Source organism: Anser anser (genome assembly GCF_964211835.1).
Source record: "Anser anser genome assembly, chromosome: 10".
Classification (NCBI taxonomy): Eukaryota; Metazoa; Chordata; class Aves; order Anseriformes; family Anatidae; genus Anser; species Anser anser.
Window position 1 is genome coordinate 8,355,610 of NC_139730.1, and position 18,661 is coordinate 8,374,270.

The 18,661-nt window shown below is 46.3% G+C and overlaps 1 protein-coding gene across 4 annotated transcripts in view; it reads left to right on the forward strand.

Moving 5' to 3' along the window:
- Window positions 1-783: 783 nt before the first annotated feature.
- The window catches only part of ABHD2 (abhydrolase domain containing 2, acylglycerol lipase), a 40,063-nt gene continuing 22,185 nt past the window's right edge, over window positions 784-18,661 (forward strand). The window contains exons 1-5 of one of the 4 annotated variants that reach the window (XM_083849814.1): window positions 784-938; window positions 1,336-1,431; window positions 1,899-1,991; window positions 10,863-10,949; window positions 11,799-11,999. In XM_083849814.1, coding sequence (XP_083705940.1) covers window positions 11,806-11,999 — 194 coding nt within the window. In that variant the 5' untranslated portion in view covers window positions 784-938; window positions 1,336-1,431; window positions 1,899-1,991; window positions 10,863-10,949; window positions 11,799-11,805. Of the gene's footprint in view, window positions 939-1,052; window positions 1,236-1,335; window positions 1,432-1,898; window positions 1,992-6,604; window positions 6,993-10,862; window positions 10,950-11,798; window positions 12,000-18,661 lie in introns of those variants that run through there. The other 3 variants (XM_083849811.1, XM_083849812.1, XM_083849813.1) reach the window with 3 other exon arrangements.

Below are 18,661 nucleotides of genomic sequence, written 5' to 3' on the forward strand. Positions count from 1 at the left end.
GTCCAAAATGGAGCACATCATTCTCGCTGTAACCACCTGAAAGGAAGGTGTGGGGAGCTGGGGTTGGGCTCTTCTCGCAGGTAAGTAGCAATGGGACTAGAGGGAATGGCCTCAAGTTGCACCAGGGGTGGTTCAGGTTGGAAATGAGGAGACATTTCTTCTCAGAAAGAGCGGTCAGGTGTTGGAATGGGATGCCCAGGGAGGTGGTGGAGTCACCGTCCCTTGGGGTGTTCAAGGAGAGGTTGGACGTGGTGCTTGGGGACATGGCTTAGTGACAGTGGTGGCAGGGGGATGGTCGGACCAGATGACCTTGGAGGGCTTTTCCAACCCCCATGATTACATGATGAACTCTAAGCGACCATTTTTAATTGCCAGGCAGCCCTACGCCGCCAGCACTTCACGAAGGAACAACCTTTATTGCACACCACCACCTCACACCCCACTGGAGCTGCTCTGCTCCCTCAGCAGAGCCCAGCCCTGGGGCCACCGACGGCCGGGCGTGCCCCGGCTCCCTGGGCTGCCCTCCCCAAAACCGGGGTTCGGGCCCCGGCGGCAGGGAACGGCCGGCGGCGAGCAAAACGCCTCAGCCCCAGCAGCCGCCTCGCCCCGCGGCCACCCCCAGCCCGGCCCCGCTCTGTCATGGCGGCGGCTCCCCACAGCCCCCCTCAACCCCGCCCCTCCCCCGGACGCCAATCACGGCCGGACTGACCGCCCTCCGCACCAATAAACCCGCAGGTCCCCGCCCCCCCGCTCCTCAACCACCCAATGGCAACCGAGCCGCTCCAGCTCCCGCCCCCTACCCTCCTCCGGCACCAATGGGCGCGCGAGCGGCGGGGCGGCGCTGCCAATGGGAGGACGAGGGCGGCTGCTGAGGGGCCGCGGGCGGCGGGGCGGCCGCAGACGGGCGGGAGCGGTGGCGGAGGCTGTGGGGCCCGCAGGTGAGGGGGTGGTGGCGGGGCCGGAGCGGGATCTCGGCACCGTGACGGGGTCTGGGGGGGCTGCTCCGGCTGGGGGCATCCCGGTTTCGGTCCCGGGAGGGGTTTAAAGGTCCGCCAGGCCTGGGGGGTGGAGGCTTCGCGGCGCTGCGGTTTGTAATAAGCGGCCGTTTCCTCCTGCTGGTGCTCGCTGCGCAGCCTGCTCGGCGTCCTGGGGGCTCTGCCGGGTTCTTCTCACAAATTTAGGGGCGTCCCGGGTGGCTTGTGCGGCTACGGGGCGGGCAGGTGGCCCTATAGCAGGTATGGTACGTGTATAGCTGGTATGCTGCACCTGGGGACAGCCCTCACCCCATACAGTAAGTTTCTAAGGGGTCTGTTACCGGTGGCTTTACTCCTACAGCTGTCCTTGGAAGGATCCCATCCCCTCGTTGGAAGGATCACGCTGTCATTGGAAGGATCTCCTTGGAAGGCTTGCATCCCGTCATCGTGCTCTCAGGTGAGTCTCTTCCAAAACCATCCATCAGCTCCCTCTCGCCCTTGCTTTACGCTTGTCCCTGCCGTGGTAAGTTCCAACGATTCCTCTCTGCCCCTTGCAGGTTGTTGCTCGCTTCCACATCATCAGTGCCTCCTAATGTAATAAATGTTTGTGGGTTATTAATCAGCTCGCTGGCACAGTGGGTTCACGGTGGTTTACGTGCCTCATCTATCAATGGTTATCACATTGAGCCGTGTCCGTAGTACTGCTTGGGTTGGCATGTTCTAGTCCTCGCTGATACCGTGTTCCTAGAACGCAGCGTTGGGCTGTTTGCATTCTTAATATCTCGGTTTCACACCTTCCATAATGTTTATTTCCTGCGCCTGAGTGGGGAGTTTTGTTACTGACATTGCCTTTGTTCCATTGGTCCCCTTGCTGGGTTACCTACTTCTCTTTTCTGAGATGCTTGTTCCTGTCTCGTGTCACAGGAGCAGCTTGAGTAAGTTATTGTCTCTTCTTGGATCAGTGGGCATACAGCCTTCCTTAGAGCAAGAACAAGAAGGATGTTAAAGAACTGAGAGGTAACATTTGGGTTCTCCTGTTCTCCTGTCTTACTCTTAAAAACAGTCACTTTTCAGCTTTTGCATTGGCAGGTCCTCAGTGTTCTTGAGTGAATTAGCTGAATAGGGCACGAGGCTGACCTCGGATTCTGCCAGATTCTGTCTTTTCTAGGGGTGGAATCTCTTCCCTCTCTGACCTCCAGAGAGCCATGGAGGTTGGGGATAACACTTTCCATCTTGCAAAACCGTTTCTGAAGAAGTTAAACTAAAAACCGATTTGTTCTACTCCTCTTGTAAAAGCTATGTTTTCCCTTCAGTGAATAAATAGCAGCTTAAGCTTTCAGCGTTTCATAAAGCTGCATTATTAAACTTGTCATGTGAAAACCCAGAGATTAACACAGTGAAATGGTCACTGTTCTGGGCTGTGGTGTAGAGAAGAAAAGATGGCAAAACAACAACACTTCTCCTTGACAGGCACATGGAGAGGTTGTCCAAACACAAAGTTTCAACTGCATTTATAGATGTCTTTTGATGCATCGTAGAAAATGGTGGCTTTAGAGCAATGATTCAATCATTCTGTAGTCTGACCTCACCCAATAATGGAAACGTTGGTGCTGCTGGATTCACCTTGTCCTTTTACTCATCTTTCTTGCTCTCTCCTACCTCTTTGTGCTGCCAGCCCTGGCAGTGCTGGAACTTGGATTAAGTTAACAAACAACAGGATTTACCAAAGTCTGTAGTAGGGGGTTGCATGCTGAGGTCTTTAGTGTCCCAGCTGAATGGTGCTGACACTACCTAGACCCAGCAGATCTTATTTGTTCAGGCTTTGGGAAGCACGTCAAACACCACACAAGCCACTGTGTATGGTGATGAGTTGGGTGCAGAAGGGAGCTGCATTAAAACCAGATAAAATTGGCAGGTACGAACCAGATCCATAGCATAGCTGGCATTATTGGAAGTTCTGGCTTCTCGTGCCTTCTTGTGATTGTGTTGTGAGTTAGCAATTTAATATTTAATGATACACTTCACCTCTCTGGTCCTTGTTTGCAACATGTCTAGACTAATGCTGCCATTAGTGGATTAGAAACGGCCAAGTGCTCAGCTGTCTACCCTACCACGGGAAAAGCAAGCTGGCTTTCCTGCTTGCTAGGAATGGCTCCCAGTGCTCTGAACTGGTGGTATGGACTTCCCAGCAAAAGCATGAATCTTCAAAGATCTGGTAGCGTGTTGGAGTCTGCATTTATATTTGCTGAGCTTCTCTGGAAGATCTCGTTTCGTGGTGTGTTAGAGTACAGCTCTGAGCAGCTATTTGTGATGTGTGCTATAGATCAACTGTTTCTATATATGGCAAATGAACTTCCCTACAAATATTTGCACTTCCTCATCCTAAATGGCTCTTGAAGATTAAGCTTATAGGCAGTTCAAAGAACAAACTGATAAAACTCGTCTGACTTTTCAGACACTAAATTTAAGACTCGATTGACTTCGTTACCAAGCAGTTTACTTCCTTTCAATGTGCAAGGGCAGTCTGACCTTATGGAGAAGACGGTCCTGCCTGCCCAACATACCTGTCGTCTGGTAACGCTGCTAACCTAGCCAGGCAGACATCACAGCCTCTTTCAGCTCTAGGAAGCCTTGTGTGCCCTGAGGCTTGTCTCTTCTCCAGCTCTATCAGTTGACTTGATAATAAAAAAAATAATTGTCTGGCTGCCAGCTTTGCTCATCCAACATTGGGCAGCAATAATCAAAATTGCTCTACAGAGCAGTTTTGTACAAACCACCTGCTTGAAAACATCTTTGCCTGTGCTCTGTTAGAGGTAAGGGCGGTGGAAGAAGCGTCGCGCTTTACAACATGCAGATGTCTTCATCCGTATCTCTAGACTCACCAGGAAGTGCAGCTGCCTAGCTCTGGAGACCTGTTTTACTGTTGAGAAATATTTGAGTTTCTTGTTGTCATAGATTCAGTCCGACAAGAATAAACAGCAATAGCAACTTTGTCAGTATGGACTGAGCTCCTGCAAACACCAAACCCTTCTGAAACTCCTGCTGTACTTGTTGCTCAGATACTTGGTATAAAATTGTGCTTTCAGGGCACCGAGTGCTTGGTGTGATGTGGGCTCCCTGCAGAAAGGGCCAGCTGGGGCAAGTGGCTGGCTGCTAGTGAGGGTTTTGCTGCTCACCCATTCACCCTGTTTCTCTCCTAGCTTCTAAACTTATTTACATCTTCCAAAGATGCTTTTGCATCAGGATGCAGGTTCCAGAAAGATTACACCGAGGGCATTCAAATCTGGCTGTCCCTTAACTGGAACACCCTGTTCTGTACAGTGTGGGCCGGGCATATGTGAATGTGGAAGGTTCGTACCAGGAGGAGCAGATGCACAAAGCCAATGTCCTGGTAAGAGGTAGAGAGAAATCCCTAAGAAGTGTGGTTGTAATCTCCCTAAATTCCCATTCCTGCTCAGCAGGACGGAGGGCAGTCGAGCTCTCCAAGGTTTGAGTTGTGGTGACTGCTCTAATGCTCCACAACCTGCTTGCTTTAATCAACATCCTGATAAAAGCTGCGTTATTTTTCAGTAGGGGTAAGTATGTGTTGGTCAGGTCCTGCCTCCTTGTATCTGGTTCTTTCACCCTGAAGCTTTGTTGTTTAATTTTTGAATGCAATGATGCGAATCAGCCTTCTGTCTGTTGTGGGCAGCCTCAGCGTGAATGACTCTGCAAATCTTCTGTGCTGCCGTGGAGCAGAGCTGCTCAGCTGGGGGAGAAACAGGCAGGCTGCCTGAGGACTTCAGAGCGCAGTGGCAGCTCAGCTTTGTTTCTGTTCAGGTAGAGGTGTTTTCTGACTGTTTCGGGATTAGACCAGATCGAGCACTGTTGGCTGGCTTGACTCGTGCTTTGATGGATGGTGTTCCCTGCTGCGCAGCTAAAGTGGCGTGGAACAGGCTCTGCTTGTGCAGCTGTGCTCCCTGCAGCTGGGCGAGGAACAGCTGGGATGTGCGTGGACTTCAGGCTGCTCTTCGAGCTCTGACAGTGCGGGGACAGAGGGAACGAGTCTGAGGACAAACGAGGCTTTGACAGCGTGATGCTGCGTTTCAAACAGCAGTGAAGGAACAGAGCTGACTCCTCTGGGGCTTTTCAGTCTAATGCAGTTCATAGCAGCTCATGTAACTGTTTGTGGCTTGATGTTGGTAGTATTCCTCTCGCTGAGTGGGGATCATCAGGTTCTCTGCAACATTATTCAACTTCTTCTCTTGAGCTTAAGGCTGCCCGCTGACCCCGGGCGATGTGGTAGGTAAGTGACACCTGCTAATGCTGTCAGACCACAGAAGGGTGTTAGCCAGTATTTTTCCCTTCCTACAGTACCTAAAAGTAAGCTTGACCGCTTCTACGAAGAGCTGAACCCCTGCAGCTTGACGAAGCAGTAGTTAGGGTGTGACAAAGTTCTAAGTCTCTGCAGTAAGCAATGAATTATGTTTGTTTAATAACATAAGCCTTTCTCTTAAGATAAGATGCAATTAATTGATTTCTATGGAGTCATCAGAGCATTAATGGTCTTGTCTGAGTTTAATCTTTTATATCAGGTGTGTGTAATAAAAGCTAATAAAGTTTTTTCGATTCATCTATGACAAACAGGATCCAGCTAGTTTGCTGTGCAGCCTCCAATATGTGCCACCTTTCCTCTGAGGTAAGATGCAGAAGCTGCCTGTCGTGCAGCAGAACTCTTCTGATCAGCTGAAGAAACAAAAGCAGTTCCTGGCAATCGGAAGGAAGTGAAATTGAAGGCTCATTTGACTGTAAATTAGTCGTCTTGGGGAAGTGAAGGAGCTCTGGAGCCTTTGGCCCTGTGGGCTGTAGAATTATTTTCAAGCGCTTTCTCAAGCGAGCTGCCTGGGCACGTATACCCAGCCTTCTGAGGGGCTTGGCTTCTGCTCTGCAGGTGCTGGATTTTTCAGAGTCAAAGAAAAATAAAAGCTCCAGTTAGAGGCAGCTGTCTTTCTGGCCGCACTGATGGTGCCTCATGCTATGAACTTTGTCCCTGTAGCCTCACAGTACCTCTGGATTTAGTGCATGAGCCAAATATTGTATCTGGTGAAAAGGTCAAATTCCCATGAAGACAGCAGCCAACAAATTCTTGTTGGAACAGGGTGTAAACAGTACCTGCTGCTTTGTACACTCACCAGCCAGCCAAATCCTGGCCTGGGAGCTGGCTTTGGCACAAGGCAGAGGGATTTGCACTGAGGACCTGTGTGCTGTATAAATAATGTTCTAGTAAGCATCCCGGCGATGGGACATGTCAGCGTGCCCCATTTGTTTGGAGATAAAAACTTGTCTGATGACAAATCCGCAGTGGGCTTTGCCAGACTCCTGATGGTCTGGTGACTTTCTCCCTCTTGGTCACATCTCCTGAAAACCTAAGTGCTTAAAGTGCTCCAATTGCTCAGCTAATGCTTAATTAGTCCCTCTGTGCTTCGAGGTCTGAAGCTCAGTTGGCTCCTGTAAATGGCCAGAAGTACTGAGGAGCACATCATGATGATCTCAGTGGTTCTGATGTGTTGTCTTCTAAGCCACCCCCGCAGATGCCAGGAGGTTCTGCGGTGTCATGCCTTGCTTTGTGCCCCTAAAATGATGGGGTTAGTACTGGTGTGGCCCTAAAATATTTGTATTTGTGTAATTCTTTGGAGAGCTGAAAGTAGCAATCTAGGCTTAATGCTTTTTGCTGAAAAAATGAGCACCTTTTATATAAAAAGTGCTCAGTAGAAGACAGGATACTGGGCTGTGCAGTAATGCTTGAAGCTCTTTCATTGTTCCCCTTTCAGATTCCTGTACTGGGGTAGCTGCTGTGACCTCAGGCTGTCCTCCAGTGCTTTACAAAACCTTAATCCCGCAGTTGTTCTTGTCAAGAAACAGCGCTTCAAGCTCTTTCCCTACGTGCATTTTCATCTGGATGGTCTCTAAACATCTCCCTCTGCATTTAAACATCTGGCTGAAAGCACAGCACACTGACGCTTCTGTATGCTTCCTGGAGTGAGTTTCAAGTAATCCTCTGACGTAAAGCTTGGCTTTTTCCCTTGTAGTGCCCTGAGTTCCCACCCTTTCCATAGCGAAGTTCCCTTCTCCCTAATGCAGGCCTAAATATCCTACGTGATATCAGCAGGCCTGTAAGCTCTGGTTGTGCGGTGTATCGTGTGGGAGAGGTGTGGCTTTGACTTACTGATTTCCTGGAAACATTTCCTAAAGAACTTCAGTGAAGTAGCCTTCCTTCTCCCTTCGGGGCCGGGGGGGGAGGGAACAATAAACCTTACTTCTGATATGAATCTTTCCAGGCACAACTCTGTAAAGGAGAGTGTTTTGCTTCCCTTGGCTAGTAGACTTGCTTTCAGAATTTTCTTCCCTGTGCAAGCACCAAAACCAAATTAAACTAGACCAAGAAATGCCCGATAAGTTAGTTAATGAGGTCTGCCTGCTTAATCCATTTAGAGAGAGCCTCTTTGGCTCTTTGAATCGTAGTGGGGAAGAAAGGGCATTGTGATTTTTGATAGAAGCTCTAAAAAAAAAAAAGCAAAGTTTTTTTTAATGCTTTCCATCTTTGCCAGACATGCTTCAGTGTTCTTCTGTCAGCTGAGCTCCGTAAGCGCTAGCAAGCTCGAACGCAGATGGTTAGAGGGTATCTGGGAGGGTTTTGTATCAGCTGTCCTTCCTGGAAACTGGATTCCTCCAAGATCCTTCTGTAAATGAAACAGAGTATAAAATAACTTACTCGTACAGTAAGTAACGAGCTGGCCCCTTGTTTGGTCTGTGGACGCTTCCACCCAGCTGCGTCTTCCCTTCAGCCCAAGGTATTTCTAATGCTTTGGTAAAATGGGTGCCAGGCTTCCAGTTCCTTGTAGGAAGGCCCTGAGGGCAGGCCCCTCTGGGAGCGGTGTCCCTTCGTGCCTGTGGCTCTCCTGCACGCGGGGCTGGGTGCAGCTTTGGCACGGGTGGAGGAGCTGCAGAGCTCGGTGGCTACCAAATCCTGTTTGGGCCTCCTTGAGTCATGGGAGTGAAGCGACCTCTGTCCCTGCAGGAGTCTCCTCTCCCCAGGGAAGTTGGAACAGAAACGTGTGCAAGTCCAGTGTGTTGTCAGGCATGACTTCACTGAGTATGCAAGTAAATATCTGGGTGGTGGCTTTCCCAAAGCCCAGCATCTTTGAAGGCATACGTAAGGAATTTGCTGTAGCTTCTTGGTACTTCCTTTTCTATCTGGAAAGCGAGATGTTGCTGGTTTTTTTTCCTCTCCTTACACTGGTACAAGTGAGATGCACTCTGTTAACAGTAGTGCTAAAATAATTATTTCCTGCTTGGTTTAAAACTTTTTATTCTGTGATGAAAGAGCAGATGAAGACTTCACAAATCTAGCACTTGTTTTCCAATGATGGATTTTTAAAGTTAGTCCTAAGTCACAAACAGGACTTAAGTATACTGATTAAAGAGCTGTAGTTCATTAGGGATGTCATGCCTTTAAGTGATTTATAAATAAATAAAAAAAAGGAATTGTATACTTCAGGTTCATCAAAAAATAACATCCTTGGCCCTGAGGGCTTCAGCTTCCTGGTGTTCCTCCTTGTGGCTCTCAAACCCCGTGATGGTTGAGAAGGCAGGCTTGATTGCTTCCAGCAATGCACTTATTGTCCCTCGCTAATTTTGGCTAGCTTGCTAAAAACGAATCCCATGTTGTGTATACAGAAAAGGGCAAATGTCTGTTTGCTTGTATTAGTGCTGACCCATTTAGAGGAGATTCGGGATTAAAATTTGACTGGCTCAACGCTGTAGTTATCTGTACTTTTTCGTAAACCCGCAAGTTCATTGGGTCAGTGCAAAAAGGGTTTACCAAAACCAAAGCAAGGTGACCTCATCACTGCTTGTAAATAGAGAGACATTTGTCCTGTGTGATTAGAGGCAGAGCTCTCAAATCCATTTCAGTAAGCTAAACCTTTAAATTTTTAGAGCCTGAGTACTCTGGCTCAGTTCCTGCACATCTGCTGTGGCTGAGGCAGGCCTAGGTAGGTCTTCGGCAATACCAGAGCCTCGAGGAAGTGCCCGAAGTGCTGCGGGTGGGCTCAGGGGCACCGAGCTTACCAGCCTGGGCTTCTCAGACTAGTTTCATTGCAGAAACTGATCTGCGCAGCCAGCCATCTGTCTCTGTGTTGCTCGTACACACCGATCTGAGCCTGTGGGTAAAGATCCTGGCAAACACATCACCATTTAGCACGTGTCTGAGGTGTCTGCATCTGCTTAGAACATGTTTGGTGAATGTGGCTTTAGACTCTGAAGGGGAAGAATATTTGTGTGTAAGTGACGAGGATAGCCCTGCCTACCAACCAGCTGGTTTTCCTCTAAGCAACTCCAAGCTGGTATGCTTTTAAAAGGTAGCGACAGGCAAAAACTGAACCCAGCAGTACCTTAAGGTGGTGTGTCTGTAATCTGAAGTCTGGGAGAGGAGACTCGGGGAGGTGCAGGCTAGTTGGGTGAGTTACACTGAGTCACTAGTACAAAACGCTAATGACTAATTGTGCCCAGTTTTATTTTTAACAACTTCACTAATGATTGAAAGCTGTAAACAGCAAACCGGCCTGAGATCCGTGTGGCAGGAAGGTCTTAGGTTAAGTTTGTCTTGGTGTCTCTGTTACTTTTCTGAATAAAACAGCTAAGAGAAGAAGCCAGCAGAACATTATACTTGGACTCGCATGATCTCCTGATGAGAAGGAAAGTGTTTTTTAATAACCTACTCTTTTCTCCCCGCTCCTATGAAGCTTGGGACTGGAAAACCAAAGCTTCAGAACTGTCCAACATTCAATGTCTCTGCAGTCCTCACCCTCTGTTCTCTTGCAGCACAGATGGCTGTGGTGGCAGAAACTTGTGGCTCTCCGGCGTGCTGCTGATCAATAGCTGATGTCAGCCTTGTTTTCTTACGAGGGCTTTTGGTGTAGCTGCATTGAGTACAGCGAGTACTCCTGAGATTTTTGTCATCCTGATAGGAAGCAGAGTAAGGCTTCAGTACGGCCTGTCCTGTTGGCATGTTTTCCAAGTCAGGAGGAGCAGACAGTTCTGGAGCTTTATCTTGGAGGTTCTGATGCCATATCGGTTTATTGTGTCTGTAAGGAATCCAGTTCTAACTGTACATATTGCTTCTGCTCTGCAGTCACAGGCTGGCAGCACTCTTTTATTGGTATTATCAAATTTCTGCAGCGAGCCTTGTGCATGTGCAGCAGTGTTAATTAGGTGGCTGTGTCTCAGCCTCCCGGTGGCTCTCACCTTCTTGTTGAAGTGTGGTATGTGTGATATGTTCTAACTCCTCAAAAAGCAAGTGTGGGAACAGACAGAGGCTGTTTGTAAACTTGTCTGCAGGAGGCTGCCTTGCTAAGCCTGCCTGAAAGTAGCAGGAAACTTCTTTCTGCCTGGCTTTGCACTTCAGTAATTGTGTAGGTACTACAAAAGGCTGAAAGGAATGGTGCTGTGTTTCCTCTAGTCTTCCAAAGGTGCAGAGATTTGGGCAGCTGTTGGAACTAAGGAGAGTGCCACCATCACCATCTGTGCAGAGATATTGACTGCGTGGTCTTCTGCAAGTTCATAACCCTCTGAGTCGCTTTATTTTTCATTGCTGTTTTGTCTCTCCTCGTGAAGATATCCTCATGCTGCAGAGGAATTAGTATGCTGTAAGCAACCGAGCTAGTCTGGAAACTCTGCAGGCAAGAGGTTTGCAATGCAGATGGGTCAGAGTTGAAGTGGCTATGACTGAACACACAAATCAATTGCAAAGTCTGTGAGGGGACCGCTGTATAAATTTGTGTTCTTCCCTTGCAGCCAAGAGATGCAGCTTTATCAGTAACAATCGATTTGTTTTCCCTCCCTTTGCAGGATAGCTCGGCTAGCACGTGGATCCAGACAGTGAAAATTCAACAGAGGACTGGCTATTATTCCTTGTTTGAAGAAAAAGTGACACTGGTAAGACTTTACTTGTCAGTTGCTATCTTACTTGCATTACCCATGTGGCAGAGGAGGGTCCAAGGGGAAAAAAAAAAAGCGTCCCTTCAATACAGATGAAATATCTCTGTAATAACTGCATCCAGTTATTTGAACCATATGTTCAAAAGCAGCTGGCTCAGTTCAAGAATTTGATTTCAAACTGGAAGGATATTGTTATATTGCATTTCTTTTTAATTCTCCCTCCCACCCGTTCCCCGCTTCCTTTACTCTGAAGCCCTTGAAGGGCTAGATCTTAATCTAGTCCTCCTTTAACTGTGGAAGAACAGTGAATTAAATGCTGAACTCAGTGATATATATACAGTGACCACCTTAAACACATGCGGGAGTTAATACCAGTATAGCTAAGGACCTACCGCAGTAGTTCTTTCAAGTTCTCCTTTTCAAGCCTGGCTTGTACATCTGGGAAGAAGCATCTATCCCAAGCAGCCAATATCCCTTTATAGCCTGGCTTTTCACTCAGCTTCTATTTGAGCTAGGTAGTCTTGGCCAAGATCCCGAAAGCATTGACTGGCTGCAGTCTGCAGGCTTTGACACCTGAGATACTGTTACAGTCCTAGTCCAGCACTGATTAGGAGTAAATCTCCTTTCCAACAGGTCATCCAGTTTCCGTTCCTTTTGGTGGTCAGGGTGTTTAGAGCAGTACAAAATAAGTTTCCTTTCATCTTCAGAGTTGCTGGACTGAGCTGATATACTAGGATTTAACTGACAAATTAAGATGGTTAGCGCAGTTTTGTCTTCAACATGGCAAGTGATATTCGTATCCAGCAGTATATTGTAGAAGGCTTTAATATTGCTCTTTATCTCCAGGTTCAACATGAGTGTGATGCTGGAAACCCCTGAGCTGCCAGCAGTGTTTGATGGGGTGAAGCTTGCTGCAGTCGCTGCTGTTCTCTATGTTATTGTTCGCTGCTTGAATTTAAAAAGCCCAACTGCCCCTCCTGAACTCATTTACCAGGACTCTGCTTTGTCCCGCTTCCTACTCAAATCCTGCCCGCTTCTGACCAAAGAGTAAGTAGGAGCTTTTTCCATGTTGTCCTGTGTTGTGGGGAGCAGAGCTGCGCTTAGGCATCCTTCTGCCTAGTGTATTTCTTAATTGTGGATACTAATGAATGGCAGAGTATTCTCTCGAAGAAATAAATGTCCTAAGTGCAGCACTTCATTACTGTTAGTGTTCCAGGTAGCTGGGTTAAGACCGACCCTTGTTGTGTGGGGCTTTCCACAAATGTATGGAAAAACATGTCTGTGTCCCTCTGTATAGGATCTGTATGCAGGTACTGCAGTGTACAGCCTGCTGTCTGCGGAAACGGCTGAGGGATGGATGCAATCAGCACTTGTTCCTGTTCATGTGCTCTGCTCTCTAGTAGAGAAGAAATCTATCAGGGCTCGCAGGAAGGAAATATTTTCAGTGTGGCCATGTGCTTGTAATGAAAATGGGGATGGCTCTCAGTTTTAAAGTGCCTACTTCTATCTGAAGTGCCTTAAATTGACTGAAGGCTAATGAAATCTATTACTGGGTAAAGCACATCATCATAACTAGTTTAATAAAGTAACAACATACTGGACAGCTCTAAGAAAATCCTGTTGAATTCACCCTCAATTTGAGATTATATCAACTGTATATCTGAGCAGATTGATCTTCAGCTTCCTGATCTAGGACCTCCAGAACCGGTGCAGTTGCCCTTACCTTCACCAATAATATGAAGCATTTACTACAACTTCATGAAGCTGTAGAGGGCCAAGGGCTTTGACACCGCAATCACCCTGAAAACTTGCAAGTCCTTTTTAAAAGCCCTAAATGCATCAATTATTTAGTAAGTGCTAAGCGCTGCCAGATGGACCTTCCTTTTGGATTGCTGAAGTCACGCTGACTTAAAGATAGTTATTTCAGGGAAGGTGAGTCTTTTAGCAGTGCTGTTGGGTACCTTGGTTACATAAAGTGTTATGATCTTAGACCATAGGGTTTGTAAACTCGTAGAGAGAACAAAGTGTTATCTGTTTTAAATTGGAGCCCAAAGGGTATTCCCTGATGCACTCTCAGTTTGGTAGTAACGTATGTCTGAAGCTGAGCATTGAAGGTGAATATTATTTCTAGTACCATAACTGCAAAGCAGTTGCTTCCCTAGAAAATGTCAAGTTGCTAGAACCTCCTTAGTCCATTTTAGACACTTGTCATTTAAGAGCTGGCACTCTGGATGGACGTGTCCCTAGTCACTGAAAGAGCAAGCATTAAGCTGTGCTGATTGCCGGTCTTGAAGATGTATTAATAACAGGGTAATCCTTAGAAACTTAGATGGATGTGCTTGTTGTAGAGTATTTCGGAGTCTGTGTTACTGCTATTCCAGCACCGTTCCCATGGCACGAGCTCCTAAGCAATACCATATTAGAGCCATGTTTCGGACTTCCACGCAGTTGAAGAACAAAGCATTCCCAAAGGAGTGAAAATGCAGAACATGTCTAAACATTGTAGTACATCTGTTGTGTATTAGTTACAGGCGTGAAGAGCTTCTTGCAGAGCCCTAGCATTGTGTTCATTGTGTGCACCCTCGCGTTGTTTGTTTTTTCTCTGGATCAACTCGGAGCTCACGCTTGCCAGCTCCTCTGAATACTGTAGCCGTGATTTCCAACACCTGGTTCTTGGGCAGAATGTTGCGGGAAAGGCTTGTACCACCCCGGGAAACAAACAAATTAGAATAAAATATGTCAAGTAGTCGTTCAGTCTTGCTAACCTGTATAGCTCTGCTCAAGCAGAGGGGGATACAATGCTGTTGGTGATTGAAAGGGCTTACTGGAAGGAGAACTCAGTTGTAAAAATAATGTTTGAGACTCTGCTATTCTGTTGAGGTTATCGCAGACTTTTTTTAAATGCAAATATTGAAATATCAAAGAAGCCCTGTCTTTATGCATCAAAGTCACCTGGAGACTAATGGGGAGCAAATATATTTAAATTCCTGCAATTATGCATGAAATGGTTTGTAGTACTAATTAGGAAGAGCTATGTGGAAACATCTTGTGCTATACTCCACTGAAAAATCTTGTAAGGCTTTGATTGCTTGCTAATTATTCAGAGTGTTAGGAAAGCTGATTAAGCAGCTCTTTACAAATTCTACCATGAAAGCAAAATAAGTAGCCCAGCAATCCCTTCTGTTAGATCAGTGCTGGGTTTGTTGTAAGATCTCCCACTGATTCTTCTGCGCAGATGGAAACTGTCTTTCAGTTGTGGTGCGTTCAGTGCCCGTATGCTCGAGAGAGGAAGGAGTGAAGGTACCACAAACAGGGTGCCAGGTAGAAAGAAATAAGCAAAAATTATTCTCTCTGTGCAGCTATTAAAAATAACTGGAAAACACTTGTATTGTATTTCCCCTTCGTTGCATCATCCTTACCTATGGACTTACTCGATAAGTTGTAAACAGAGCGTCATTCAGTAAGCCAAGTGACGGTGGATGAATAATTTAAGAGCTTTGGATAGTAAAACTGCCCGAGATGGCTGTGTGCCAGGTACCTTGTACTTGCAGATGTCAGCACTGCTTTTTACAGTTCTCTGAACTGCTGGGAGCTTTCTACATATCTATCAAACACTGGTAAACAAAAGTTTTTTCCTAGATCAGAAGGAATTCTCATCTGTTTCCCTTCCTTATCCTGTGTCCAGCTCTGTACTTTTGCTCACCAAGTGGAGTAGTGTAATCAACCCCTTTTTTTATTCTAAGATCTGCTTCTTGCTAGAAACCTCTTGCACATCAGTTCAGCTACTGGTACCCTCAAGCACTCAGGCCTATCCACTGGTGCTCTACTTTTTGCGTCTTTCAAATTGGTACAAAAAGTCTGCTGCCTCTTATTCCTGAAGAAATGCAGCATTGACTCTTTTGACTCTCAAAAATAAATTTGGCCAGTGTTTGCCTTCCTGGGCTAGAGATGTTTTGGCTGTTTCTAATTCTTCTACTGTCAAGTGTATGTGTGTCTAGTCCTGCAGAGCCATGGCACAAGCATCATCCTTATGGAGAATAATTTTCCTTGCCTCCTGCACACTTATATCCTTAATAAAGGATGAGGCTCAAGCAAGGCTTGATTTGTAAATCATCCTTTAAATACCTCTGGATTGGTCTGCAAAGGGGAAGAAATCGACCTGTCACCTGTTGTAATGCAGGTGGCAGTTCTCAGGCTGTCCCCTGATGGGAACAAATTGTAGACTGCTTTCTTGTCGTCGGTATCCGATGTACTACAGCACATCAGAGTAGATGCAAGAGTTAATGTTTAAAGTGTTAATCTCCTCGGTTGAAATGAAGTAATGCTCCAAAAATAAGCCTGTTGCTGAACTTCCACTTCAGATCTTTGAGGATCTGAATGCTGATGCTTGCTAATAAAAATAGCACGGTTTTTATGTGCTTTGTTTGAGCTGCTTATGCAGCTGCTGCTTTCCTAAATTCCTGTGTGCTGGGAGATGTACGTGCTCTAAAATCATAATCTGCTGTCTGACAGCCGCTAAAATTTAATCTACAAGCACAGATTGGAATTATTTTTAATCATAAAAATGCTAGGAGAATGTTTTTGAAACACCTAGGAGTTGCTGCTCGCAGGGACTGTTGTGGATAAGATATCCTATCACGACGTGGGGATGGGCTCTACAGCTAAAATGAATCACTTGGAGATAAAAACGCTCGCATTTGTGAGCAGATTGATGTAACTGTGAATTCATTTGGCCAGTTAAGGCACATGACATGATGAGTACATAGTTCACTAAAATCAGTTTCCATAATAAGTAACTGCAACCCCAGACCTGCTCTCCTGTCCGCCTTCTGCTGCAGAATCCCGCTACCCAAACACTGAGTCCAGTTACCAGAAGTCGTAGCTGCGGGAAACCTGACCTGCCTCAGATGCTTCTCTTCTGCCACAGTACCTGCTGTCTATCGCAGCTCACCGAATCAAAACGGGAAGTCACTCAGACACGCTAGCTGAAAGCCTTTGGATCTCGAGCAAACCGGGAAGCCATTTTTTTCACGGAAGCTGAGATTTTTGTTTCCGCTACAGCGCAGCTTTGTGTTTGCATCTCCCACGTGTCAGCATTTGGTTGTGTGCTCTATTGTGATATGTCATCCTTGTCCTCGTGCAGGCAAGAGGTCTTCTGGCGGCTGTTCCCGCCCGGCTGTCTGCTCACACCTTGTTGTCTTGCTCCAGTAATCTCAGACTGCCGCTGCAGAGCGGTGGGAGTGCTGCCCGTAGGTAGACGTGGTGCCTGTGCCTGTGAACAGCTCGGCTGTAACAGGGCACGCCGAGGAGTGCGTGGTGAATCATCTCCATACAGTGAAACTTGCTGGCCTGAGATAATCCCTACAGGATAATGGTTTGTTTCAAAACTATTTTGGTCTGCAGCAGGCATTACGGAGGAGCTGAGGAAGTCTGTCTTGTCCTTGAGCACTTTTCCTCTTCCTGCTCTCAGTATCTGAGGGAGGCCACCTGCTTTTGTGAGTGAGAGCCCTCGTTTGAAAGACACGGTAAAATTTAGCAGTAGTGGTAGTTCCTTTGTTAAAACCTAAAGGACAAGGCTTGAAGGCTTCTTGAACTGAACACTTATTTGCTTGCCTTTAAGAGCCCACATGATACCTAGCACATGTTTTCACGTGTCCCACCCTGCTGAGCTTGTTTGCTTAAGGTAAGCCACAAGAAAAACAGCCTGAGTACGCGCTCCCCTGCCTACAGGGGGATTGTTTCGGAGGAGCATCTTCTTTGAGCTGTTTGCCATGAGGAATGTTGGCCTCATTGTAAAACAGACTGCGCTAGCTATAGCTATCAGCACTGGATATGGTTAAGTGTTTTCAGCTGGATTGAGTATGAAAATATTTCTGGAACTGATCTTTACATAATATGGCTGAAATAAAATGTAGCTTATCTAACCTGCACTTTCAGAGGGTAAGGACTCTTGAATAATTCCTGGCTAGTGTTTTTTTCTCACCGGTGTGGTTTCATGTGCCTTTGAGATTACTGAATAGTATAGAAAGAATTCTTTAAAAGCAAGCTGAAAGTCTACCTAAACTCTGAATAACGACACAGGTTTTGTCCTTCAGTCCTGTGCAGTCTCGCACTGCAGTGCTCAGTATTTGGTCTTAAAAGTTCTTGTGGACTTCCTTCCATTGAAAGATGCAAAGTCACTCACAGGAAGACTTTCAAAACCAGGTTTATCTATTGCCAAAATAGAGGGTCAACAAAAAATAGTCTCAGATCTTGTGCTGCTACAGATTGTAAGGATGCTTTGCAAAGTCCAGCTTGCCCATCAGCTGAGCACAGCATTTTACTGGAATGCATCAATATCGACACATCCCTTTGCTACTGCCAAGGCTTTATAGGGTTTTGTAGTAGGTCAAATTGGCAGCTTGTTGTCTTGGTTAAAAAAAAAGTCTAATATTTTAATCACTGTACTAGCTGGCTGTTTTTGCAGCAATCTGTTCTGGTGAGTTTTAATCTGGTTTAGTTTTTCACTAACTACGCAGGATTTATGCAATCTGGGCAAATTCTTTCCACACTCCCCGTTGAAGTCTTGTGATGTTCAGTCTCCTGGAGGCTGGAAACTAAAGGGACTCAGAGGTTATCTATCTTGTTCTATCCTGTAGCTTAAAGGTCAGTGGGCAGTAGTAAAAGAAAAGGTGGGTGAGATAACAAGCTGTTGCCATAACACTTGTGTGTATTTCAGAGTTGTAACTGGTTCTTCTTAAATGCGAACACCAGAAATTAATGTATTTAAGTAAGACTAAGTGGGAGTAACAAGTCTCTGCATCACAATAGTGTCCTATGTACATTACTCACGCTGGATTTTGACCTTTGAATATTCATCTAGAAGTGTAGTTACACGCAGGGTGACTAATGCTAGCACATCTCTGCTGCAGGCAGAGTCATGCTTAACTTCTGTCAGCTGTTTAAAAGATAAGCTGAGCATTTTTCTTCCTCTGTCTATAGGATGCTCAGAAACACTGGCTCGTGCTCTCTGAAGGGACCAGGCAGTGAATTCACCCTTTTCTGTAAGGCTTTGCACAGTTTTAGCACAGATGGAAATGTGAAACCCATAGGCAGCCGCTGTCCCTTGTTATAGATGGAGTCGTAGGGATTCCTGCCTTGTTCTCGGTCCTGTAACAAAGGATGTATCAGGGAAACGGCGTGTGCTCTTTGCCTATCAGAGAAAAAAAATGGCATAAAGCTTTGACTTATTGAAGATCAGTACTTCAGGCAACTTCTATAGTCAGATTATTTGAAGGCAGTCTTATTTTTTCCCCAAAGAACCCAGCTGTGAGTTGAGGAAGCAGGCTGCACGCTGTTGATAAACAGTACTCTCGAAGCCATTTGTCTGCGTTTAAACTCCAGCAGTGGTGGGCCTTGAAGACTCTTCTAATTTGCTTTCTAACAATATCCTGTGGTATGTGCGGCTGCAGCTGCTGCATCGATTGCTCTGGAGCACTGTGACTTACAACCGGAAACCGAACTGCAGATAAATGAGGAAGGATTTGGTGCTTGCACAGATCTTTGGATTTTTCATCAAAGTGGCAGCATTAATCAGTCACAGCTGTATAACTTAGCTCCTGTAGCTGGAGAAATGGCTTTACTATTAGCCCTGCTGGGTAAGACTTCAGATTCTACGTGGGATAATTTTGACTTTAAGAAGTGCTGTGTAGAAAATCACCCAAGCTTCC